At 47.4% G+C, this 23942-nt stretch overlaps 1 protein-coding gene across 11 annotated transcripts in view; it reads left to right on the forward strand.

The window, feature by feature from the left end:
* LOC309852573 (zinc finger protein 671-like) overlaps window positions 1-23942 on the forward strand; it is a 128005-nt gene that overhangs the window by 97330 nt on the left and 6733 nt on the right. For 5 of the 11 annotated variants that reach the window (XM_082709434.1, XM_082709428.1, XM_082709433.1 and 2 more), the window contains one exon: window positions 1345-5662. In XM_082709434.1, coding sequence (XP_082565560.1) covers window positions 1345-4181 — 2837 coding nt within the window. In that variant the 3' untranslated portion in view covers window positions 4182-5662. Of the gene's footprint in view, window positions 1-1344; window positions 5663-23248; window positions 23910-23942 lie in introns of those variants that run through there. The other 6 variants (XM_082709430.1, XM_082709431.1, XM_082709436.1 and 3 more) reach the window with 4 other exon arrangements.

Raw genomic sequence — 23942 nt, forward strand, 5'->3', positions numbered from 1 at the left:
TTCTGGGCTCTTCATTCCGTTCCACAGGTCTGTTTGGATGCCCGTGCCCTAGTGTTGGGAAAACACTGGCTTTGTAGTATAGTTTGAAACCACAAGTGTGCTGCCTTCAGCTTGATCCTCTTTCTCAAATTGCTTTGGCTTCAGACATGGGTTAACTCGCTGGCCAGTGTTCCGGTGTCCCCTGTGGAGCAGGAAGCTGGAGGCTGTGTGATCAGGGGCCGCAGTCGCACCCACCCTGCGCCGGATGGAGCCAGCCCAGGCCTAATTTCTCACACGTCGCACATGTCTGTGCTAACACAGTCTCCAGCCGTCTTTCTGTGTGCTTGTGCCCCCTTTGATGGTCTGCTGTGTTCTAGTCAGTGTTAATGGGCTCTTGGGCACTTCAGGCTAAGGCCACTCATAGACAACTGTCGAACTGATTTTTTGTTGAGGTGAGGGATGATTTCTGCTTTGCCACCTTCCTGCTGCCATCAGTCGCATAGGATGTTTTTCTTTGTTGTGTCCTGAGTAGCTCTAGGACAGTGCTGGCGGTCCCCTTGGCCCGTTTTCCTATAGTATTGGTATGCTTCTGGTACCCTTTGGTTGCTCAGGAAGGCTTCCAGGGAAGAGTCCGTTGTGTGTCATACATAGCACGGACGTGCTCCACGCATGAGCAGGTGGGCTCATAGGGAACCTGGTTCTGGTGGATGGCAGCTGGGAAAAGTGTGATACCAGCACCGTGTTCAGATCGTACTGAGTTTCTTCAATTTCTTCAACCTGACTGCGGTGTCTACGCAGATGGCCACACCCCATTTCTGTCTTTCCTTCCTTACTATTGACAGTTTGTGGACTTCTGAATTCTACCCTTTGGTACTTCCATGATGTCCAGTATAGGGGTAATTAATGCTTCTCGGGCCTCCACATGGCACCCGTATCTCTCACTGCTATTTCCATGTGGTTCAGCATTCACCCCTGAAAGTTTTACCATGACATATTCACACGTCCTCAACTGTCCTTGACCACAAGTAAATTTCTTGGGGTGGGATATTCCTGTAGCCTCTATACTCAGCCAAATCTCAGCAGCAGAAATGGACCTACACAAACCGTTGGGCAAAGAATAAGCTGTAGGCTCTGGCTGTCTTCCTTGTGTCATACCCTAGTTTTCTGTCCTTCTAGTGTGCTCTCCCCAGTACTCTGACTGGTTGTGCCCAGTCGTGCGCAGCTACCTGTCTTTCAAATGAATTCTGTCTCCTTTGTCTGGAAAAGCATGGTGTACATCCTGCTTAGGTGAGTCGGGTGCGTGTGTGATGGGCTCACCCCACGCTACAGCCAGCATGTGTTTCACCAACGTTTCTCTGCTTTCAGGTTGCTGCTGTGGAGCTGAAGATGAGGAGGCCCCCTTTGCACAGAGCGCTTCCGTAGGCGTTTCATGGACCTGGACGCCCAGGGCTGCTCTGTCTTCCCGGAAGACCCACCCCTGTGAGATGTGCGGTCCCGTCTTGAGAGACATTTTCCACTTGGCTGAGCTCCAGGGGAAAGAAAACAGCCAGAAACGGTTGAGGTGTGGGGCCTGCGGGAAACGATTTTCTTTCAGTGTGAAGTTGGAGCAGCAGCAGCAGCAGGAGCAGCCCGCGGGAGCAAAACCACTCAGAAGCCGTGTGGACAGGGCCTCTGCTGTCAAGAGCTGGGGATCCGGTGGTTCGGGAAAGCCCTTTACCTGTGGAGAGGTTGAGAAGGACTTGCTGTCTGGCTCGGGGCTTCTGGGGCAAGAGGCCACTCGTACTGTGGAGAAGCCACACAGAATCTCCCAGTGCAGGGCCACATTACAATGCGGAAGCAGTCGTGGTGCTAGGGGTGGATGCGAGAACGCCTTTGGTCCCAAACACACGGATACTCGGGAGCAGGGTGTCCACTTTGGTAGACAGTCCTTTGTGTGCAGTGAATGTGGGAAAATTTTCAGGTACAAATCCTTATTTGCCATACACCAGAGATACCATACTGGAGCACGACATCATGAGTTTGGTCCATGTGGAAAATCCCTTGGGCAACGACCAACACTGAATGAACATAGGAAGACTCAGCGTGGTTCTACACAGTACATGTGCAGCAAATGTGGGAAATCCTTCAGTGGCAAATCTGTCCCCCTTCATATCCAGAGATGGCACAGTGGAGGAAAGAGTTATGTTTGTAGCGAGTGTGCAGAATCCCTTAGTGGTAGCTCATTGTTGATTAGTCATAGGGTTCAGTCTGGAGAACGTTTATATAAGTGTCGTTGCTGTACAAACTCTTTTCCGTCTATGTCTGCCCTTTCATATCATCAGAGATCTCACACAGGGGAAAGACAGTATGAGTGCAGTGATTGTGGGAAATGTTTTACCAGTAGTTCGGTCCTCCATTACCACCAGAGACTTCACATTGGAGAAAGGCCTTATGAGTGCGGTGGCCAGTCCTTTCTCCGAAGAAATAGCCTCAGTGTACACATAAAGGTTCATTCAGGTGAAAGGCCTTTCAAATGTAATGAATGTGGGAAATCTTTGAAGTGTAAGTCAGCATTCATTAAACACCAGAGAATTCACACAGGAGAAAGGCCTTATGAGTGCAGTGAATGTGGCAAGTCCTTTCAACGAAGAAATACTCTGAATGTACACATAAAGGCTCATTCAGGGGAAAGACCTCATAATTGTAATGAATGTGGGAAATCATTTAAGTTTAAGTCAACATTTATTAAACACCAGAGAATTCACACAGGAGAAAGGCCTTATGCTTGCAGTGAATGTGGGAAATCTTTTATCTCTAGGACTGACCTACGGTATCATCAGAGAATTCACACAGGAGAGAGACCTTATCAGTGCACAGAATGTGGCAAGTCCTTTTTCCGAAGAAATATCCTCAAAGTACACAGAAAGGTTCACTCAGGTGAAAGGCCTTATAAGTGTAATGAATGTGGGAAATCTTTGAAGTGTAAGGCATCATTGATTAAACACCAGAGAATTCACACAGGAGAGAGGCCTTATGAGTGCAGTGAATGCGGGAAATCTTTCATCACTAGTTCTGTGCTTCATTCTCACCAGAGAGTTCACACTGGAGAAAGGCCTTATGAATGCAGTGACTGTGGGAAAACTTTTACCACTAGTTCTGTCCTCCGTGATCACCAGAGACTTCATACTGGAGAAAGGCCTTATGAGTGCAGTGAATGTGGGAAAACTTTTGCCACAAGTTCTGCCCTGCATTATCACCACAGAGTCCACACTGGAGAAAGACCTTATAAGTGCACTGAATGTGGCAAGACCTTTATCCGAAGAAATAGCCTGAGCGTGCACCTAAACGTTCACTCAGGTGAAAAGCCTTATAAGTGTAATGAATGTGGGAAATCATTGAAGTGTAAGTCAACATTCATTCAACACCAGAGAATTCACACAGGAGAAAGGCCTTATGAGTGCAGTGAATGTGGGAAATCTTTTTCAGCTACTTCTGTCCTTCGTTCTCACCAGAGACTACACACAGGAGAAAGGCCTTATGAGTGTAGTGAATGTGGAAAATCTTTTACCTCTAGTTCTGCCCTCCGTTCTCACCAAAGAGTGCACACTGGAGAAAGGCCTTATGAGTGCCATGAGTGTGGCAAGTTCTTTCTCCACAGAAATAGCCTCAATGTACACATCAAGGTTCACTCAGGTGAAAGACCCTATAAATGTAATGAATGTGGGAAATCTTTGAACTATAAGTCAACGTTCATTCAACACCAGAGAATTCACACAGGAGAAAAACCTTACCTGTGCAGTGAATGTGGGAAATCTTTTAGTCATAGCTGTGCCCTCCGGTATCATCGTCAGAGTCACCTTGGAATAAGTCCCTATGATTGTAGTGAATGTGGGAAATCTTTTACCTCTAGTTCTGTCCTCCGTGATCACCAGAGACTTCACACTGGAGAAAGGCCTTACGATTGCAGTCAGTGTGGGAAATCTTTCACTGCTCGTTCTGTCCTCCGTTCTCACCAGAGAGTTCACTCTCGAGAAAGGCCTTATGAGTGCAGTGAATGTGGCAAGTCCTTTGTCAGAAGAAATAGCCTCAATGTACACATAAAGGTTCACTCAGGTGAAAAGCCTTATAAGTGTAGTGAATGTGGGAAATCTTGGAAGTGTAAGTCGACATTCATAAAACACCAGAGAATTCATATAGGAGAAAAGTCTTTTGCTTGCAGCTAATGTGGAAAATCTTTTATGAGTCATGGTGCTCTTAGTCATCATCACAGAGTTCACAGTAGCAACAGGCCTTAGGGGTGCTGGTGTTGTGGGGAATCTTTTTGCTAAATCTTTAGTCTCCTTCAACCTGAGGAAATACACAGGAAATCGAGTCCTTATGGGCAATATTATGAACTGAATGTTTATGTTCACAAAAATTGGTATGTTCAACCCCTATCCTCTAATGCAGTAGGTTTAGCATGTGATGTCTTGGGAGATAATTCATAGATAACGTTTCATGAAAATCTGAATTAGCCCTGGAGCAAGGCTTCATGAGTAGGTGAATGACACAATTCCTTTAGCTGGTTATCTTTATTCATTCCACACTTGAGAGTTCACACTGCAGAAAGAGTTAAAAATAGCATAAAATGCAAAATTTCCTTCTTTAGAATATTTACTCTGGAGAAGTACCTTTTTGAGGAAGCCACCTTCCTGAATTGAACTTTGTTCACCTGAATCTCTACAGTGGAATGACTTTGCATAAGTTCAGCCTTTGGGCAAAAAATTCAGAAGGTGTATATTGTGTTCTGATGTGTCTGAAGTTAATGCTAGAAGTCACTGCCAGATTGCATGGCAGAAGTCGTTTCATCTCTGCCACCTGGATGGTCCCAATAATGTAGATCAGTCACCACCCAACATGCTTAACAGTGCTGCTGTCCTTTGTCATTTGCTGATGGAAATTACAGGTAATTGGGTCTCTTCATTTCCTTCTGATTTTGGTCATGCATGTAACCCAGTGTTGAGCATCAGCACCTGATCTATGTTTTGGGCAGTTAGTTGCACAGGAAGACTAAATCTCGTAGGGAGTTGTTGGTCTTATAATGCTTCTGATAAATCTTTGCAGCTTCCAAGCTGCAATTTCAATTGCATTTCCAATCAATTTCCAATCTGCATTTCCAGAGGAAATGTTTATGCATTAATATGTCCTTTTTATTTAATTACCTGTAATCTTCGGTGTTGTGTTCATTCTAAGGAGTGGGTTGAAATCAGAATTGGGCTCCCCACATATAGGAGTGAGCAGATTTCATTGCATTCCATGTTAATTGTGTCCCAGAATGGATATTACCTACCTGCATACATTACTATTCTCCAACCTGGGCCTTAATTTTCATTAACTCTAAAACCTATCTGATGGGCTGAATGTGCACTCACAATTCACATTTTGAAGTTATAACCACCCCCCCAACCTCTCAACGTGACGATAGTTAGACATAGCATCTTCAAAGACATCATGAAGTTGAAGTGGGTTATTAGGATGGACTCATGCGGTATGGCTGGTGTCATAAGAAGAGATGAGGGTACAAGCATACCTGGGTGATTGTGAAGATGGGATCCCCATCTGCAAGCCAAGGAGAAAGGCCTCAGAAGAAACTAACCCGGCTGACACCTTATGTTCAATTTCGAGACTCCAGATTGGGGTGAAATAAATTTCTCTTGTCTGGTCACTCAGAGTGTGGTACTGTGTTACATCAGTTCTAGCTAATACAGCCTCCTCAGATCTACACCTAGGTTTTGTGGTCTGGGTGCCAGGAAGCTTTGTGTGCCCAGAGGTCACCGTGAAGAGGGAGCACTTGAGACCTTCTCCAGTGCTTGTGGAAACAAATATTTTGCTTGTCCATAGCTGATAGCCCAGGCTGCCGGGCACTGTTGAGTGGAATCTCTACCCACATCCTTCACAGGAGTCTTGTGACCAGCTGTGCAGTTTCCACTTGGAGCTGCACAGGGGCAGGGGGACTGTAATTGGTAATCTAGATGATTGGGTAACTTGGGAGTAGAGGAGACACTAGCCACCTAAGTGGTATGTATATCTTAAAGTGTGCCCTCAGATGTTGTAGTGACTGGCTGGGAAGGATCAGTGTGCACAGAAATTCTCCACTTTCAGATACACATTGTCAAAATAATCCAAACATCTCTGAATTATTTTGTCCTCTGTGGTGCTTACATGTCAAGGCCACTGTGGTTTAGGCCAGAAAATGGCAAAAATGGGAGATTTCAGAGTCCAAGGGTGTAACTTTGTGACCCCACTTAGGGAGCATTCTTCTTAGTGTCTTGTATAGCTATGGCAGACACGTGTTCTGAATCATCTTCCTCCCTGGTTGTCTCTCAGGTACACCCCAGCCTCCAGGGCTATAAAAGCAAGTCTTACTGGTGGAGGTGGTGTGGAGTCCTACTTCTGCTAAGGTTGCCCTAGTCTTGCTTTGTCCCCAAGGCCTTCTATAAACCATTCCTTGGGTTGTGTGGGTGGCTCAGTGGGTTAAGCATCTGCCTTTGGTTTAGGTCATGATTCCAGGATCCTGGGATCAAGCTCTGCATTGGGCTTCTCTTGCTCAGCGGGGACCCTGTTTCTTCTGTCTGCAGCTCCCCCTGCTTTGCTTGTGTGCTCTCTCTATCTCTCTGTTTCTCTGACAATGGATAAATCTTAAAAATAAATAAACCATTCCTTCTCAAGCTGGATTTCCATCCTTTTAAGATTTTGCTTGTTAGCATGAGCTGGGGGAGGGGCAGAGGGAGAAGCAGACTCGGTAGTAGGGAGCCTATGCAGGTCTTTATCCCAAGACCCTGAGCTCACAATGTGAGCTGAAAGCAGAGGCTTAACTGACTAAACCACCCAGACACCCTCTCACCTTTTTACTTTGGTCATTCAGCTCTGAGGTCATTTTACATATGTGTCCCTTTCAGTCAACAGTACTGTTTTCTTTTCTGGATACACTATCGATCTCTTCATCTGTTGGGAGCACTTGGGTTACTATCAGTGTTTCACTTACACAAACGAATCCCTCTATATATTTTCATTATGGTTCCTTACGCGGATAGAGGTTTCGTTTTTCTTCTGTTAAAACTCAACGTGCATTCGCTAAGTCACAGGTAGGTGAGTGTTAACATTTACCTGAAAGGGCCAAGGGCCAAAATGGAATCTAAACTTCACCACCGCATTCCCACCCCACATATGTGAGAGGTGCAGTTTCTTCCGTCCCTGACAGTACGTACTCAGATCAGTCTTTCATGTCAGCCCTTTTAACACATGTGTGGTGCTGTGTTGTAACTGCAGTTCCTAGGGATTTCTGCCTTTCAGCATTTTTTTATGTGTTTATTTACCACCTGTATGTCTTCTGTCATACAATTTCTGTTCATATCATTTGCCCATTTTCTTTGAAGTGAGTTATAACTAGTTCCCCCCCCCCTTTTTTTAAAGATTTTATTTATTTACAGGGCGCCTGGGTGGCTCAGTGGGTTAAACCTCTGTTTTCGGCTCAGGTCATGATCTCAGGTTCCTGGGATCGAGTCCCTCATAGGGCTCTCTGCTCAACAGAGAGCCTGCTTCCCCCTCTCTCTCTGCCTACTTGTGATTTCTCTCTGTGTGTGTCAAGTAAATAAAATCTTTTTTAAAAAGATATTTTTAAAAAAATATTTTATTTATTTACCTGACAGATCATAAGGAGGCAGAGAGGCAGGCAGAGAGAGAGAGAGAGAGAAGGAAGCAGGCTCCCTGCTGAGCAGAGAGCCCGATGCGGTACTCGATCCCGGGACCCTGAGATCATGACCAAAGGCAGAGGCTTAACCCCCTGAGCCACCCAGGTGTCCCATGACTAGTTCCTTTTTCAATTTCAAACAATACATGCATGCAATGAAGGTATATGATGGAATCTTCCTCATTCACATGGTGCGACATTTTTGTCTGTGGAGTCAGAGTAATACTGGAAGGGTATTCAGTATTGTTCCTCAATTTTTTTTTTTCATATGGAATCTTAGTTGTTTTTTTTTTTATTAACAGAATGTATTATTTGCTTCAGGAATACAGGTCTGTGAATCATCAGGCTTACACAATTCACAGCACTCACCATAGCACACACCCTCCCCAATGTCCAATACCCAGCCCCTCATCTTTCCCCCCACCCCGACCCCTGCAGCAACCCTCAATTTGTTTCCTGAGATTAAGAGTCTCTTGGGATTTGTCTCCCTCTCCAGTCCCATTTTGTTTCATTTTTTTCTCTCCCTTTCCCCCACACCCCCCCTCACTCTGCCTCTCAAATTCCTTTTATCAGGGAGATCACATGGAATTGTCTTTCTCTGACTGACTTATTTCACTCAGCATAATACCCTCTAGTTCCATCCACTTTGTTGCAAATGCCAAGATTTTGTTTTTGTTTTTGTTGTTGTTGTTTTTTTTTTTTTTTTGGATGGCTGCATAGTATTCATTGTGTATATATACCACATCTTTATCTGTTCATCGGTTGATGGACATCTAGGCTCTTTTCTTAGTTTGGCTATTGTGGACATTGCTGCTATAAACATTTGGGTGCACATGCTCCTTCGGATCACCACATTTGTATCTTCAGGGTAAACACCCAGTAGTGTGATTGCTCGGTCAAAGGGCAGCTCTATTTTCAACATTTTGAGGAACCTCCATGCTGTTTTCCAGAGTGGCTGCACCAGCTTGCATTCATCAGCAGTGTAGGAGGCTCCCCTTTCTCCACATCCTCACCAACCTCTATCATTTCCTGACTTGTTAATTTTAGCTATTCTTACTGTTGTGTGGTGGTATCTCATTGTGGTTTTGATTTGTTTTTCCCTGATGCCAAGTGATGTGGAGCACTTTCTCATGTGTCTGATGGCCATCTGGATGTCTTCTTTGCTGAAATGTCTGTTCCTGTTCTCTGCCCATTTCTTGACCTAGAGTTGAGAGTCCATTTCTGGGCTCTCTATTCTGTTCCATTGATGTATGAGTCTGTTTTGTGCCATCCTCAGATTTTTTTGTGTCCACAATGCCATGGCCCAAAATACCTTACGGATTTAAGTCTAGGGTGCATTCTTACTTATGTCATAATTTTCTTCTTAAGTGTAGCCATTCAGGAAAACAAAACTTCATCCCCACTTTGTAGTTTTTGCCACTTTCCAGACTGTAAATTCTCCCATTGTGAGAGTGGGATATTCTCAGAAAAAGGTGCTGAATAACTGTATTTGGGTGTTTGGTGGAAAACTGCTCACTGTGGGGCGTGGGAGCTGACTGGAGGTCTGCAGGAGCTCATAGGCAGGAAACTTTAATCCTGACAGGTCTGAGGGGAGGGACTTCCTTAAACAGCCTGATGGGTGGCTGAAAATCTGGCTGGTTCTCAACCTAGTAATGACAATGTTGCCAGGCACACCCCCCTGGTTCAGAGTTGCTTCCTTCCATCCCACCCAGTGGACTGAAAGAACTTCTCACCCTGGTGCACCAAACAAATGATTCATTTCCTTCTCTTTATTTTATATAATTTTTAAGATTTTATTTATTTGATAGCACAAGCAGGGGGAGCAGCAGAGGGAGAAGGAGAAGCAGGTTCTCTGCTGAGCAGAGATCCAGCTGTGGGGCTCGATTCCAAGACCCTGTAATCATGATCTGAGCCAAAGGCAGACACTTAACAACTGAGCCACCCAGGCGCCCTCCTTCTCTTTCTGTAATAGTTGACTGCTGGTCCCCAAGAAGTCTATATTCTGTGCATCTCACCACAGCCTGGGACTGTGTTTCCAGACAGCTTTTCAGGGGAAGACTCCTGGGCCTTGGGGTGGGGGGGGGACGCTGGTGTCATTTCCAGCCCCCTATCCTGGAAGGGCTGGGAGCCAGGTGGGATGGGGCCTGTCTCAGAATAGATCTGGGGTCAGTGTTGGTGCACCTTTTGCTTGTTACCTCCAGGTGGTGACTTCAGCCGTTTGTTTGAACTATTGCCTTTACATTCTGCCTGTTCTGATCCACTTTCACCCTTCCACCTGAGGGCTTGCATGTCAGATCCTTTGTAGCTGCAGGCTGGGGGATGCACAGGAAGGTCATTTCGTGGTTCAGCATGAAGCTGCCACCTGAGCTCTGACCAGTCTCAGCTCCTCTCACCTAGAGCTTAAGTGGCTACAGTAGGGGACCATGTCGCCCAACGTGTGCTAATTCTGGGACTCTAGAAGTTTGGCACTGACTTTTGCCAGCTATGCAAGAGAGTGGAGGAAGGGTGTAAATCTCTTTAAGGCTGCCCTTAATGCGTGGGCTGTAATGTCAATTGCTTAAAAGAAATTCATTTAACTTACTAGCATTTTAAAAAAATATTTTCTTTATTTATTTGACAGAGATCACAAGTAGGCAGAGAGGCAGACAGAGAGAGAGGGGGAAGCAGGCTCCCCACTGAGAAGAGACCCCCCCCCATGTGGGGCTCCATCCCAGGACCCTGGGATCATGACCTGAGCCTAAGGCAGAGGCTCAACCCACTGAGCCACCCAGGCGTCCCACTAGCAATTTTATTTTTTATTTTTATTTTTTATTTTATTTTATTTTTTTTTAAGATTTTATTTATTTATTTGACAGAGAGAAATCACAAGTAGATGGAGAGGCAGGCAGAGAGAGAGAGAGGGAAGCAGGCTCTCCGCCGAGCAGAGAGCCCGATGCGGGACTCGATCCCAGGACCTGAGATCACGACCCGAGCCGAAGGCAGCGGCTCAACCCACTGAGCCACCCAGGTGCCCACAATTTTATTTTTTAAAAGAAAGGAGGAAAGGAAGGAGTAAAAAGGTGGGAGGGAGGAAGGAAGGGCGAGAGGATAGAGCAAAAGGGAGGGAGAGATAGGAAAAGAAGAAAGGAAAGAAAGAGAAGGAAGAGAGGGAGGGAGGAAAGGAGGGAAAGAAAAGAAAAAAAAGAGAAAGAAAGAGGAGGGAGGGGAGGGAAAAGGAAAGGAAAGAAAAGGAAGGCCAGGCGAGGTCCATCTTGGCTCATAAGGAAGAGTGTAGCCAGGGGGCACCTGGGTGGCTCAGTGGGTTAAAGCCTCTGCCTTCAGCTCAGGTCATGATCCCAGGGTCCTGGGATCGAGCCCCACGTCGGGCTCTCTGCTCTGCAGGGAACCTGCTTTCTCCCCTCTCTCTGCCTGCCTCTCTGCCTACTTGTGATTTCTCTCTCTCTGTCAAATAAATAAAATCTTTAAAAAAAAAAAAAAAAGAGTGTAGCCAGGTCGAGTGCTAGTATGGGAACTGTAGGGGCCTTTTCCTCTGCGGACCTTCCTGTGAGCGCGATGTCATCTTGGGGAGTCAGTGAGAAAGGGGCTGAGTGTGGAGATGGTGGTGGGATATCCCGAGGACAATCATACCAGGCAGGAGGGCAGGGTGGCTCAGGGGCAAAGGAGAGGCCTGGAGGGGATCAGCACCCTGGGTAGAAGATTTAGGAAGGACCCTCTGGGCTGAGTTCCCGTACTTTCTCTGGAGCCGAAGTTCCCACCGCTGATCTTTAAGGCAGTGCCTTCCCAGGACCATTGACGTTCTTGAGCCGGCAGGCCCCTCAGGGACTCAGCCCCGTCTTCAGGAGAGTCCTCCATTACTCTGGCGGCGGCAGGACCACTCTGGCGCCTCCTGGCGGTGCCAGGGTGTAGAAGTCTGGACTAAACTCCCCAGATGAGGTTGTCCACGATTATCTTAAGGGAAAAAAGCCTCAGGAGCAGGTTGGTCAACAAAAAATTGAAGCCCGAGAGAGAGACTCTTGTCTCACGGAATTGAAGAATGAATCTCCGGAAAGGGAGAGTGAGTAAAGCAGTAGAAGTCTATTAAGCAAGAATACGGAAAAATCTCTCAGGAGCGAGAGGGATCCCGACTGGGTTGCCACTGAGGGCTTTTAGGGTTGGTCTGTTATAGAAAGCTAACCAGGGAACTTAAATCTTTTCGACTTCTCTACTGGCAGCACCACTGATTAAGGACTAGTGATAACATCTTTAGTGGCTTACTTCTTTTTAGGGTCTGGTTATTTTCTGGGATCACAGGAGACTGTCATCCCCCTCAGGCACCTAGGGCAGGGAAGTCTGGAGTGTTCCCTTTTCTCTGGTTTCCTTACATCTCCACATTTTTGGGATTTCTGTGAACCTGATCATGGAGCCCCCTGTCTATATATCCCCACCAGGCACCACCTGTCCCTTATTCATTTTGACTTTGTTGTACTATTGGGGCATAGGGGTGCAAGAGCACCTACCCTGAGGGTCGCGAACAGACTAGGTTTGGCCTCTCCCTTGTGACCAAGTCCAAAGGCGGAGGGAGAGGTGGTGGTGAAACGGGGAAGGAATCTCTCTCAGTGAGGCCGGTGCAGAGAAGATCCCTGGACTCACCTCTCAAAGACTGACTCCAAAGTGACAAAAGTAGCTTCAGGTTTGTATAAGGAAATTTTCGACCAAAGGTGGGTGGTACATGCAGGTAGGCAGTGAAAGTCAGATCACTCCTGGAGTCAATCATGGGTGGGGCACTTGCTGGCTCAGGACAATTCTTAGAGCTCAAGGGGATAGTTTTGGTTCCCATTAGGGGATGCCTTGCCAGCAGGGTCTTCCGTCTGTCAAGAGACAGACTGGAAAGAACCCAACTAGAAAGTTTGAAGTCAAAATGGGGGCAGCCAAGGTCCTCTTTTAGTCCAAAGAAAACAGGATATATATGTGGACTCATCTCAGGCCCTTGGGCCAACCTAGTAATCTTAAGGTTAAAGAAGCATCCTTAGCCCACATGATGGATTAACCTTTCTCGTTTATCTATAGTTCATGTTTTCTCTCATAGAAGGAGCTGAGCATTGTGATTGCCACAAAGCAGAACAGACCCTCTTGCACAATCTCTAGGCACTAAGGAAGGAACCAGCCTACCAGCACTGTGATGACATCGATAGGTAGTTTCATGGAGTCTGCATGTAGTTGAGAAGTGTTAAGGACAGGTGTACACCCTTTACTAGTTAACTGCCCCAAACTCCTCTAAAAACCCCTGGCTGGGGCACCAGGGTGGCTCAGTCGGTGAAGCATCTGCCTTCAACTCAGGTCATGATCCCAGGTCCTGAGATAGAGTCCCCCATCAGCAGGGATCCTGCTTCTTTCTCTCTCCCTCTGCCTCTACCCCAGCTTTGTTTTCTCTCTTTCTCAAATAAATAAATAAACCCCCCCAAAAATAAAAAATAAAAACTGTTTGGGTGAGGCCAAACAACTTTGGAGTTGGCCTTTGTACAGTGGTCTGCCTTCTCTCCATGTGGCCTGTCTCCTGATTAAAGCTCATACACTGTTCTAGTCAGTAGTTGTCTGTTGAATATTGGATTTGGAGCCATGTGCAACCAAACTTGGATTTTTGTGACATAGGAACATATTTGAACAAAGAGCCCCTCACACACATAGAGCAACCCTTCCATGTGCCAGAGAAATTCTAAAAGGATATTGTACTGCAAATAATTATTTTTCTGGGGCGCCTGGGTGGCTCAGCAGTCTGCCTTTGGCTCAGGTCATGATCCCAGAGTCCTGGGATGGAGCCCCACATCGGGCTCCCTGCTCCGCAGGGTCTGCTGTTCCCTCTCCCTCTCCTGCTCTTGTGTTTCCTCTCTTGCTGTCTCTCTCTCTCTGTGTCAAATAAAATAAAATCTTTTTAAAAAATAGTTTTTCTGCATCACATAGGGTTGGGTGAGATGTTGGAGTGAGGGGCTCCTTAGTGGCTCAGTCAGTTAAGGGTTTGCCTTTGGGTCAGGACCCTGGGATGGAGCCCCACATCCATCTCTTTGCTTGGTGGGGAGCCTGCTTCTCCTTCTGCTTAACGCTCCCCTTGCTTGTGCTCTCTCTCTGTGTCAAATAAATAAATAAAATCTCAAAAAAAAAAAAAAAGAAAAGAAATGTTGGGGTGAGGGATCACGTGGTCAAGAAAGAATTCTTGAGATGTCTTCTGGAAGACAGAGGTGGTTTATTAAAGTACAGAACAGAACCTGTGGTCAGAAAGAGTTGCACTGGGATTATGAGGGGTAACTCATATTTTTAAGTTTGATAGCATTAGTCTCTTAGAATCTTGTTAGCAAGGTTTCCAGGACCTTGAGGGATAGCTGTTGTGAGGATTTCATTTAGTACTTCTACTAAAACCTTAGTCATGAGACCCTTCCGATGGGTATCAGTGGGCTATTTGTTTAGAGAATGATTGCTAATCATTGGGGTGGGGGGTGCTGGGTAGAACTAAAGGAAGTTTCCAAAGAGATTTTCATATGTTAAAGAAGACCTACAGGATCCTGGAGTTCTGGCTAAGGTCAAGCTAAGGTGTCCTTTTCCTTTAGGAAAGTACTACCCTGAGAGAGTTGAGTTGCTAGAATAAGGTTGTCCTGCCTTTCCCAAGTACTTGTCAGTGGGGTGGAAGTTGTAAGGAACTTTATTGTTGTTCTCCTTCGTTCCCACAGCAGAGTGATTAGTGACTTTTCATTTTCTGTGTCCACAGAGGAGTAGTAATCTGTTAAAAAACAACAGAAAACCGACATTCTAGGCATCCCATTTTTTTTAAGATTTTATTTATTTATTTTGACAGACAGGATCACAAGTAGGCAGAGAGGCAGGCAGAGACAGAGGGGGAAGTAGGCTCCCCGCCGATCAGAGAGCCCGATGCGGGGCTTGATCCCAGGACTCTGGGATCATGACCTGAGCTGAAGGCAGAGGCTTAACCCACTGAGCCACCCAGGCGCCCCCATTTGAGACATTTAAAAGAATTCGCTGGAGGTTAGGTTTCAGTTTGCCTGTGTAGGGGGTAGGGCATCAGAGTCACCTGCATCCGATGTCCTGCTTGTTGATTTCAATAGGAAGCTGGAAAGGGGGGTGGAGGGTGGCTTCCTGTGGAGTCTTCCCCACTGGCGACCCTGGCACTCCAGTCCTTTAAGGCTTTGAAAGACCCTAGAGGACCCGCACCCAAGGACGCACTCACAGACCACTGGATGCAATAAGCAAGAGGATTTTATTCGGGCATGCTCGGACTCCCAGGGACACTTGACCATGAAATCCGCGAGGGACGGGTCAGTGTCTGAGAGCCCCGATCTGTTTCGGGAGTCCCTTAATATAGAATTTTACAGTCCATTACATCAGAGCCCTCACTTTTCTAGCCAGTAATTTCAAAGCATTACAGTAAGCCCTACACACAGGTAGCCAATCCTTTAAAACCAACCATACATTCTGGCCAGTCACCGTTCAGGTAGTGTACAGTAGAGGGTACGTGTTGAATTGCACGTTTCTAACCTTTATCTGTATACGTGCTGAACCGCACGTCTCCAGCTAGCGTACGTGCTGAACTGCACGTCTCCAGCTCCAGCTAGCATACGTGCAGAACCGTACGTCTCCGGCCTTGGTACGGGAGACAACCCTTATCAATCTTACTTAGTAGTAGGGGAAATTCTTAACAGGGGAAGGGTATAACTTTATTTGATTACACAGCGAGCGAGGGTTTAAGCAATTTTTCATTTCTTAGCAAAGCATTAGAAGCATTATTATACAGAAGCCAGAAACAGCTGGGTTAAACACAGATTTTTGCTATTCGTTATCCTGTTATGCTGCTTGCTGACTCCCTTATCTATGGTCAGCTGGCCACAGTTTCTTAGTTAGCATAAGCTGGTTATAAAAAGAATGTTAAAACTTATAGGCTGTACTATAGTTCTGACCTGGGGTCCTTCAGCTTCAGTCTGCTCCACTCAGCACAGGGACCCTCTGCAGGTGTGCATTAGCAGCCTGGGCTCTTCCACTCATCATAGTCTGTAGGTCCCCAGCTGCCCTCTACTGGAGTCTGGAGGGAGGCCGCCCGGCCTTCCCCCCCCAAAAAAACCTCTTGTCAAGGCTTCATCTCTGCATTGCCCTCTCCATCAGCTGCACCCCAGCTCATTAAAAATGCTCATTCTCACTGCACGAGACAACATACTGACTCAGGGACTCTGGGGGTAGTCGCAGAGTGAGTGTTTCAAGAAGCCTCTGGCTGAGACAGACATATAGCACTGCATCTCCTTCCTGTGCATCTTGGGGATGGGCACCTGATACTCCTCCACTCACACTTACCTGCTCTACAGCAGCAGGAGCTTGTAACCTCAGCAGCAAAATTCCTCAGAACACATTCATTTCCTTCATTAAAAATGGGATGCCTAGGGGCACCTGGGTGGCTCAGTGGGTTAAGCCTCTGCCTTCGGCTCAGGTCATGATCCCAGGGTCCTGGGATCAAGCCCCACATCGGGCTCTCTGCTCTGCAGGGAGCCTGCTTCCTCCTCTCTCTCTCTGTCTGCCTGCCTCTCTGCCTACTTGTGATCCTGTCTGTCAAGGCTCTGCCAAGTGGGGCTTCCTTATTGCCTCTTCCATCCAATCCCCTTTTCACAACATCACCTCTCCTTGTTCCATTGCTCCTGCTACAACCTACCATGCGGTTTAACTCAGTATTTCTGCTTTTGTTTTCCTCACTATGTGAGGCACATTCGTGTTTTCCTTAAACATAATGAGTGCCACAGGAACACAGGACTGCTTGTCTTTTTTTTTTTTTATATATATATTTTATTTGTCAGAGAGACACAACATGCACAAGCAGGAAAAGAGGTAGAGAGAGAGGGAGAAGCAGGCTCCTCGTGGAGCAGGGAGCCCAATGAGGGGCTCGATCCCAGGACCCTGGGATCATGACCTGAGCCGAAGGCAAGCACTTCACCAACTGAGACACTCAGGCATCCCTAGGACTGCTTGTCTTGTGCCTGCATTTCTCCCATGCATCTACCCAAGTTCCTGAAAACCCCAATGCATATTTGTTAGAACAGTAAATAAAGATGACATTTTCAATTTCCCTTTCATTTGAACTCTAGGTACCCTAAATGTACTCTTTTAAGTCTCTCTAAAGTAATGTGGAAATCATGAGACAACTCATTGAAAATGGATTAAGGAACCACAGGGTACACACTGGTAGGACATGCAAAATCAGCAGTAGGAAGGAAGGTAATTTTTATCTTGACAAATGAGCATACATTCCTGGGAGGATTTTAATCTCCTGCTTTTAATAAAAGAAAGATTGATACCTCCTTGCGGAAGCAAGGACACACTAACCTTGGTATGCAGACAATGAAACACTGTCAAAACTCAATCTCCGGTTTTTCAAGGACATTTTATTCAAAGTTATCCTCCTCAATCTTCTAAGACCTAATAAAAGCTGACTTTCCTCTTGTCTCTTTGTATTGTTCCTGGTTTGCTATAGTGCGCTTATCCTGATTTGGAATTCCACTGTTATTCTAGAATTAACTCAGTTTGCTTGTAAAAAACTGTAAAGCTTTTTCCGGCGAGATAAACACAACACCAGGCAAAGTGGGTGCAAGGCAAGATTTATTAAAAACGCTCTCCGGTGAAGTTTCAGGGCTCAGAAGAAGAGGAGCCAGGAAAGTTGCGCCGGGAGGAGGTGGGCACCCTCCGGCGAGGTTCCGCCACTCTGGAAAGCAGAGTGGCGGAAGTCCCGCCCAAGGCGGGGGGTGGGGGGCTTTTAAGGGGTCTTGGGGAAAGCTCAGGGGTCTTTTGGCAAGTTTCCCTTATTTGGATATCTCGCCGCTCATCGGGATCCCATTGGTCCACAGGAGCCCGGGGCGGGGGTCTCAGATTCCTGCTTGGGCCTTTGTTCTCCTGTCTGAGCTCAGGTCTTGTGGCGGGAACTTTCGCCATCTTTAGTAGCCCTTCCTGCCAGCCCAACAAAAACAACAACAACAAAACAAAACAAAATGGGCTCTTTATCCTTCGGGTTGACAGTAGCATTCAGTGTTTTTAGGAATGAAAAAAAATCACGTGTTGGAGATAAAAGTCTCACTATGTGAGGCACATTCGTCTAGAATGGTGAATGCTCGTTTGATTCTCTTTTCTCAGATTTGCTAAGCCTTCTCCTAAAAGGTCTGTGAACTGGTAACTGTTTTTTAGCCTTTAGTGATGTGTAGGGAGATGGAATGTGGGTTTCCCCATATTTATTTCTGCTACTGTCTTTAAACATCTAAATATGTATTTCACAATTTTTTTTTAAAGATTTTATTTATTTGTCAGAGAGAGAGCGAGCGAGAGCGAGCATAGGCAGACAGAGTGGAAGGCAGAGTCAGAGGGAGAAGCAGGCTCCCTGCGGAGCAAGGAGCCCGATGTGGGACTCGATCCCAGGATGCTGGGATCACGACCTGAGCTGAAGGCAGCTGCCCAACCAACTGAGCCACCCAGGCGTCCCTGTATTTCACAATTTTTTTAGAAGTAATTTCAGCTCCTCCAGCAACAGTACTTACTGCCAGTGTCTGAAGAAAGAAGAGTTACTTCCCAGCAAGACGATGAGAGCAGTGGACTTGGATTCTCCCTTCGCACACATGCTCCAACTAAAAATGGCAAAGTGTTGTGGTACCAAACACTTTGTACCAAACACTTTTTTTTTTTTAAAAGATTTTATTTATTTGACAGATCACAAGTAGGCAGAGAGGCAGGCAGAGAGAGAGGAGGAAGCAGGCCCCCTGCTGAGCAGAGAGCCCAATGCGGGGCTCGATCCCAGGACCCTGGGACCATGACCTGAGCTGAAAGCAGAGGCTTTAACCCACTGAGCCACCCAGGTGCCCCTACCAAACACTTTTGGTACCAAAACTAGCATCAGTTAATTAGTTACCTCTGTGTTTGAGGTAATGTCAGTCTCTTAAAAGGCAATGAATATACCTGAGAATACAGAGTAAGAAATACACGGATAAAAATGTTTCTCAACAGGTGCAACACAGTCACTATATAAGCAAGAGAGGTTGAGTGTGGAACCAGAAATGCGCCTCATCATCATTATCCCCATAATTCTGGGTGACTCACCATCCCTTGTCCTCCTTTAATGTCACCAAGATGTTTAGGGTGTGAAAAAGGAAACCAGGGGCCCCAAATAGTGTCACTTAGCTAGGCCATGTCACCAAACCAGGGCATAATACCTGAGCTCATTGCACTTTCAACCTCCTCCAGAAATTCAGATTCCACTGCTCAGTCAGGAATTTTCTACTCAGCACCACAAAGGTAATCTGCCACATTGATGGGCCCTCTCTGTCACCCAAAAGTTGAGTCATTTTCCTAATAAGACTCTGTCTCCACAGTAAGGTGACTTCACCTTAACTAATCCTTTTTTCTGCTTATAGTAGTCTTGTCCTACCTTTAGAAAACTCCCCCCCCCTTTTTTTTTAAGATTTTATTTATTTATTTGACAGAGATCACAAGTAGGCAGAGAAGCAGGCAGAGAGAAGGGAGGAAGCAGGTTCCCTGCTCAGCAGAGAGCCGGGTGCGGGCCTTGATTCCAGGACCCTGGGATCATAACCTGAGCCAAAGGCAGAGGCTTTTTAACCCACTGAGCCACCCAGGCACCCCTAAAACTTTCCCTTTCTATAGCGCTTAAGAGCTGCCCTCTCCTTGCTAGATGGGATGCTGCCCAATCCACAAATCACTGAACAAAGCCAACAGACATTTACAGTGTGATGGCTTGAATATCTGGCTGTTTAACCGGAACTAATCTACAGTTCCCAGCCAATCCTACTGAAACATAGGAAACTGACTCTAATACTTCAGGATGCAAACATTGGAGGAGCAGGAACATCTTTGCAGCTATGTAAGGTCTCTTTATTTCTGAACTGTCGTACAGAAAGGATAGACTATCTCAGTAAAAGGATTAGGAGCATCTAAAATAGCACTTTTCTACTTTGGAAGCTGAGAGTCACGGAGTCTGAAATGAGGGCTCTTCTCTGCCTTTAAAGTCACCAGGGCGGTTTCTCTGAGTGGGGCAGCTCTTTACTCCAACCGTCAGGATGCCACGTAAACAAAGCACACACATTCCAGGGTTCAAGGTCGCCTAAGGGCAACCGCCAGAACTTTAGGACCCACACCCCCCAGAAGAAGCTCCGCCCACGGGGACAGACCGAGGAGCCAATGAGGGAACAGGACAAGGCAATTCTACGGATGCGCATCCGCTGGGGGTGGGGAACTTCAGGCTTCAAGACCTGAGGGTGTTTTTGCCGCCTGTTGGACCTGCTTATTCGTATGCTGCTGTGGAGGGTCGCGTGTTTGTGTGACTGATCTGAAACACTGAGGGAGGCGCCGTCCTCGCCGCACACAGTTGAGCCCAGGTGTCCGCTCCCCTCCGGCCCAATGGCGGCAGCCGCGCCCAGGGACTCGGCTGAGGTAAACGCTCGTCCGCCGGGCCCTCCCCGCCGCCCCCACGCATACCCGGAAGGCCCGAGCGCGGGGCGCCTGTTCATTGCCCTGCGGCCCAGGCCCTGGTGTCCGGGACAAGGAGGCGCCGGTGGGCGGGGGCCTGTGTGGGAGCGCCGGCGGGCTGCGTGCGGGCGCCGGGCTGACGGGCCGCAGGGGCGGGGGCTGCAGGGGGCCCGCGCCACCAACGGGAGACGGTGCGGCTGCATTGGTTCTGTCAGAAGCAGGGTGCGGCGCGGCGGGTGAGGCCGGCGCGGTCTCTGCCTGCCGAGGCCGTGTCTGCTGGCGGTGAGGGGAGGTGGTCTACCCCGGGTGTCAGGGGGCTTTCTCGGGCCTCGGAGAAGCGCCGCCGCCGGGGGTGAGCGCGCAGGAGGCATTTGCAAAATGGATGATACTGATTTTCTTAAAGATATTTATTTGACATAAAACACGCGCGCGTTGAGGGCTCGGAGGAGAGGGAGAGAGAGAATCCCTGCCGACTCCCTCTGAGAGTGGAGATAACTGCCCCAGCATCCTGTGATCCTGACCTGAGCCAAAGTCAAGAGTGGGGCCCTCAAGGGAAAGCGTCACCGAGACCCTTCAGTGTTATTGTTGATGGAGTAGAATGACCACCGTGGATGTTGGAGAATTGGTTGAATTGTGGTCCTTACAAAAAAAAAAAAAAAAAAAGATGTTATTTACTTATTTGATCAGAAGTAGGAAGAGCGGGGGCGCCTGGGTGCTCAGTGGGTTAAAGCCTCTGCCTTCAGCTCAGGTCATGATTCCAGGGTCCTGGGATCAAGCCCCACATCGGGCTCTCTGCTCGGCAGGGAGACTGCTTCCTCCTCTCTCTCTGCCTGCCTTTATGCCTACTTGTGATCTCTGTCAAATAAATAAATAAAATCTTTAAAAAAAAAAAAAAAAGAAGTAGGAAGAGAGGCGACAGAGAGAGGGGGAAGCAGGCTCCCTGCCGCCACAGGGCTCCATTCCAGGACCTGAGATCATGCACCGAGCCAAAGGCAGAGACTTAACCCACTGAGCCTTCCAGGCGACCCAAATTATAGTACTTTTTTAAGAAGAGCCAAACCAAATTGTGGGTGTTGCGGTTGACACACAGAGAAAGGGAGGGATCTGGGAAAACGCCAGTGAACCGTAAAAATGAAACAAAAACTGGCAGTTATTTTACCCACCAAAATGGTGGGTAAAGGAAAGAAATTGAAGTTCAGAACAAACAAGCTTCGGCAAAACAGTAGGACAGTCAGGAGTACAAAGGAGAGGTAGGATTTTTTTAAGGGGAAAAGGGGAAGAGTTTTGAAGGCTGTTAGGAACACCCAGTGCATTGAAGTAAACTGAGAGTCCCAAGAACAGTGGCTTGGCATTGGCTGAACTGTTGGGTGGGGTGATGGAAAGCCTGTCTTTTTTGGGGCTCTGGGGTAGTGAAGTACTGGGGTAGTATAGGGTCGAGTCTGTCCCTCCTCTTGCGTCTGCAGTTCATCACGGTAGTAGTGTCTGAGGGTATCCCAGTTGTAGCCTCTGACCCCATGCTGGTGAGTTTTCCCATTATTTTCACATGGCTAGGGTAGGCAAAGGTATGAAGGCTGCCATCATCCAGATGGAAGTTACCAGTGAGTTGATTGTCCTTGGGGATACCTAAGTTGTTTTCACATTGTTTACAATCTCTGATGTTTGAGAGAAGTGTGAGTGATGGCAAAAGGTGGGCAGCTGGATGGGAAATCTTGGGACACTGGGGCGAGAAAGACCATTAGGATGGACAGTTGGAAGAATGATAGGTATTGTGTAGGGTGGAGATTTAGATCACATTTAGGAAGGGAAGGCAGAGTACCCAGGCAATGCTATCCGTAGGTCTCAGGGTCCTGGTAAACTGTGCTTCAGAGTGTTTCTCTTCTTTAACTCCTGGTTGGGTTTGCTGGGCATGGCCAACACAGGTGGTGAAGGAGAAAGAATGATGTGGCAGATACAGGGCAAGTCTTCCATGGAATGATCGAACAAGAGATAGAGCTAGGACACCTAGGAGTTTGTTTATTTGTTTTCCCCAGTAGTCTCCATGCCGGGTATAGAGTCTAACATGGGGGCTGAACTCATGACCCTGATCAAGACCTAAGCGAAGAGCAGAAATCAGCCCTTAACCCATGGAGACATACAGCACCTCTTGTACAGGAGCATTTGATAGTCTGGGGATGCTCTTTATTCAGTGTTGTGGGGCTTCAACAGCAATTTGGGATGTTTTTATGGTCCTTGAGGTGTTTCAAAGACTTGCTGTTAGAAAAGGTTTGGGGCAAATGTGGTCATTTGTGATGCACTGTGCTGGGCAGGGAGACTCCAGGGAGACCACTGAAGACTTCACAAAGGTTCAGTGGAAAGTGGTACCTTCAGATTGTCAAGGGCCAGCATGGGTAGCAGAGAAGTAGACGACGGTGTAGGAGGTCCTAGGTTGACAGTGGTTGTGAGTGTCGTGCTGCAGGGAGGATTAGAGGCAGGCGAGGAGGCCTCTCAGCAGCATTTGAGGCTTTCCCTCAGTTGGTATCCATGGGGCGTATTGGTGTGGTAGTGGAACCTGTTTGAGTTTGTCACACATCAAGTGATGTATGAAGTGGTTGTCAAGTGACAAGGACAAGTGTGAGTCAAGGGAGAATCCTTTGGAAGGTGTGGGCTCTCATCTGTGGGGTCTGAAGACATGAGAGAGGTACAGTCTACAGAATCATGTAGACCTGGAGAGGAAGTGTGAGCTAAGGGCCTCAGGGTCCTGGTATTGAAGACTTCCCTGCAGAGCAGGGCCTATAATTGGCTGTCTTGAGGGCATGACCTGGGAGACTCCATGGGAATATCCTGGCAGGGGGATGGGACTTGCAGACGAAACCTGGAGCTTAGATTGCTTCCATGTGTCCCCTGCGTGTTATTGCTGAGCACTGAACAGTGAATGGTGGGAAGGTGAGAGGAGAGCAGCATTAGGAACAGCAGGACATGGTGTTTATCTGAGGAGGGGAGCTGGGCTGGTAGGAGAGACTGGGGTGGGTGTGTGGGTTGGCTGGTGAGTTCTCAGAGAGAGAATGCTCAGGGTTCCATGTTTTCCTTTCGTGGTAGTGTGGTGTGACCTTTGAGGACGTGGCCGTGTACTTCTCCTGGAAGGAGTGGAGGCTTCTTGATGAGGCTCAGAGACGGCTGTACCACCATGTGATGCTGGAGAACTTTGCACTTGTATCGTCACTGGGTAAGGCCCTCGGCGTCCCCTTGACCTGCCCTGGACTCTGTATCCTGCGGACTCCCCTTTTCCATTCTCCAGGGGAGGGTTTGTGCTTCTCTGGTGTGGACTGTGTTCACTGGGTGCTTCCCTGGCTTTCTGGGCAGTTGCTTTTGTTGCTGGCCCTGAGTTGTTGGTGTGCCCTTCTGTCTGCCCGCAGCCCCAGTACCCGCTGTGCTGAGCCCTGATCGGCTAAGATCGCAGGTCAGTGGTCCTGCATTGAGGCTGATGGAATGCACCTTGCTTGCTCTCTCCCTGGCTTGGTCTCTGTGTTCAGATTGGTGCCATTTCTGTGGCCTGGGTTTTGAACCCTTCCTTGGGGTGACATTTCCTCATTTCTGCCTGTGCCTGAAATTGGAGGCATGGGCATGTTTACTGCTTATGTGTACCATGGGTTACTTCTCAAGACTGCCCTTTATGGTTCTTTTTGTGGTGTTAAATCGCTTTTTTACCTGCCACCCTCCATTCATCCTTGTGAGATATGATTGACAAATAAAATTGTATTATTGAAATTATATTACATAATGATTTGATATA

This window comes from Mustela nivalis (assembly GCF_964662115.1).
Source record: "Mustela nivalis genome assembly, chromosome: 18".
NCBI classification, from domain to species: Eukaryota; Metazoa; Chordata; class Mammalia; order Carnivora; family Mustelidae; genus Mustela; species Mustela nivalis.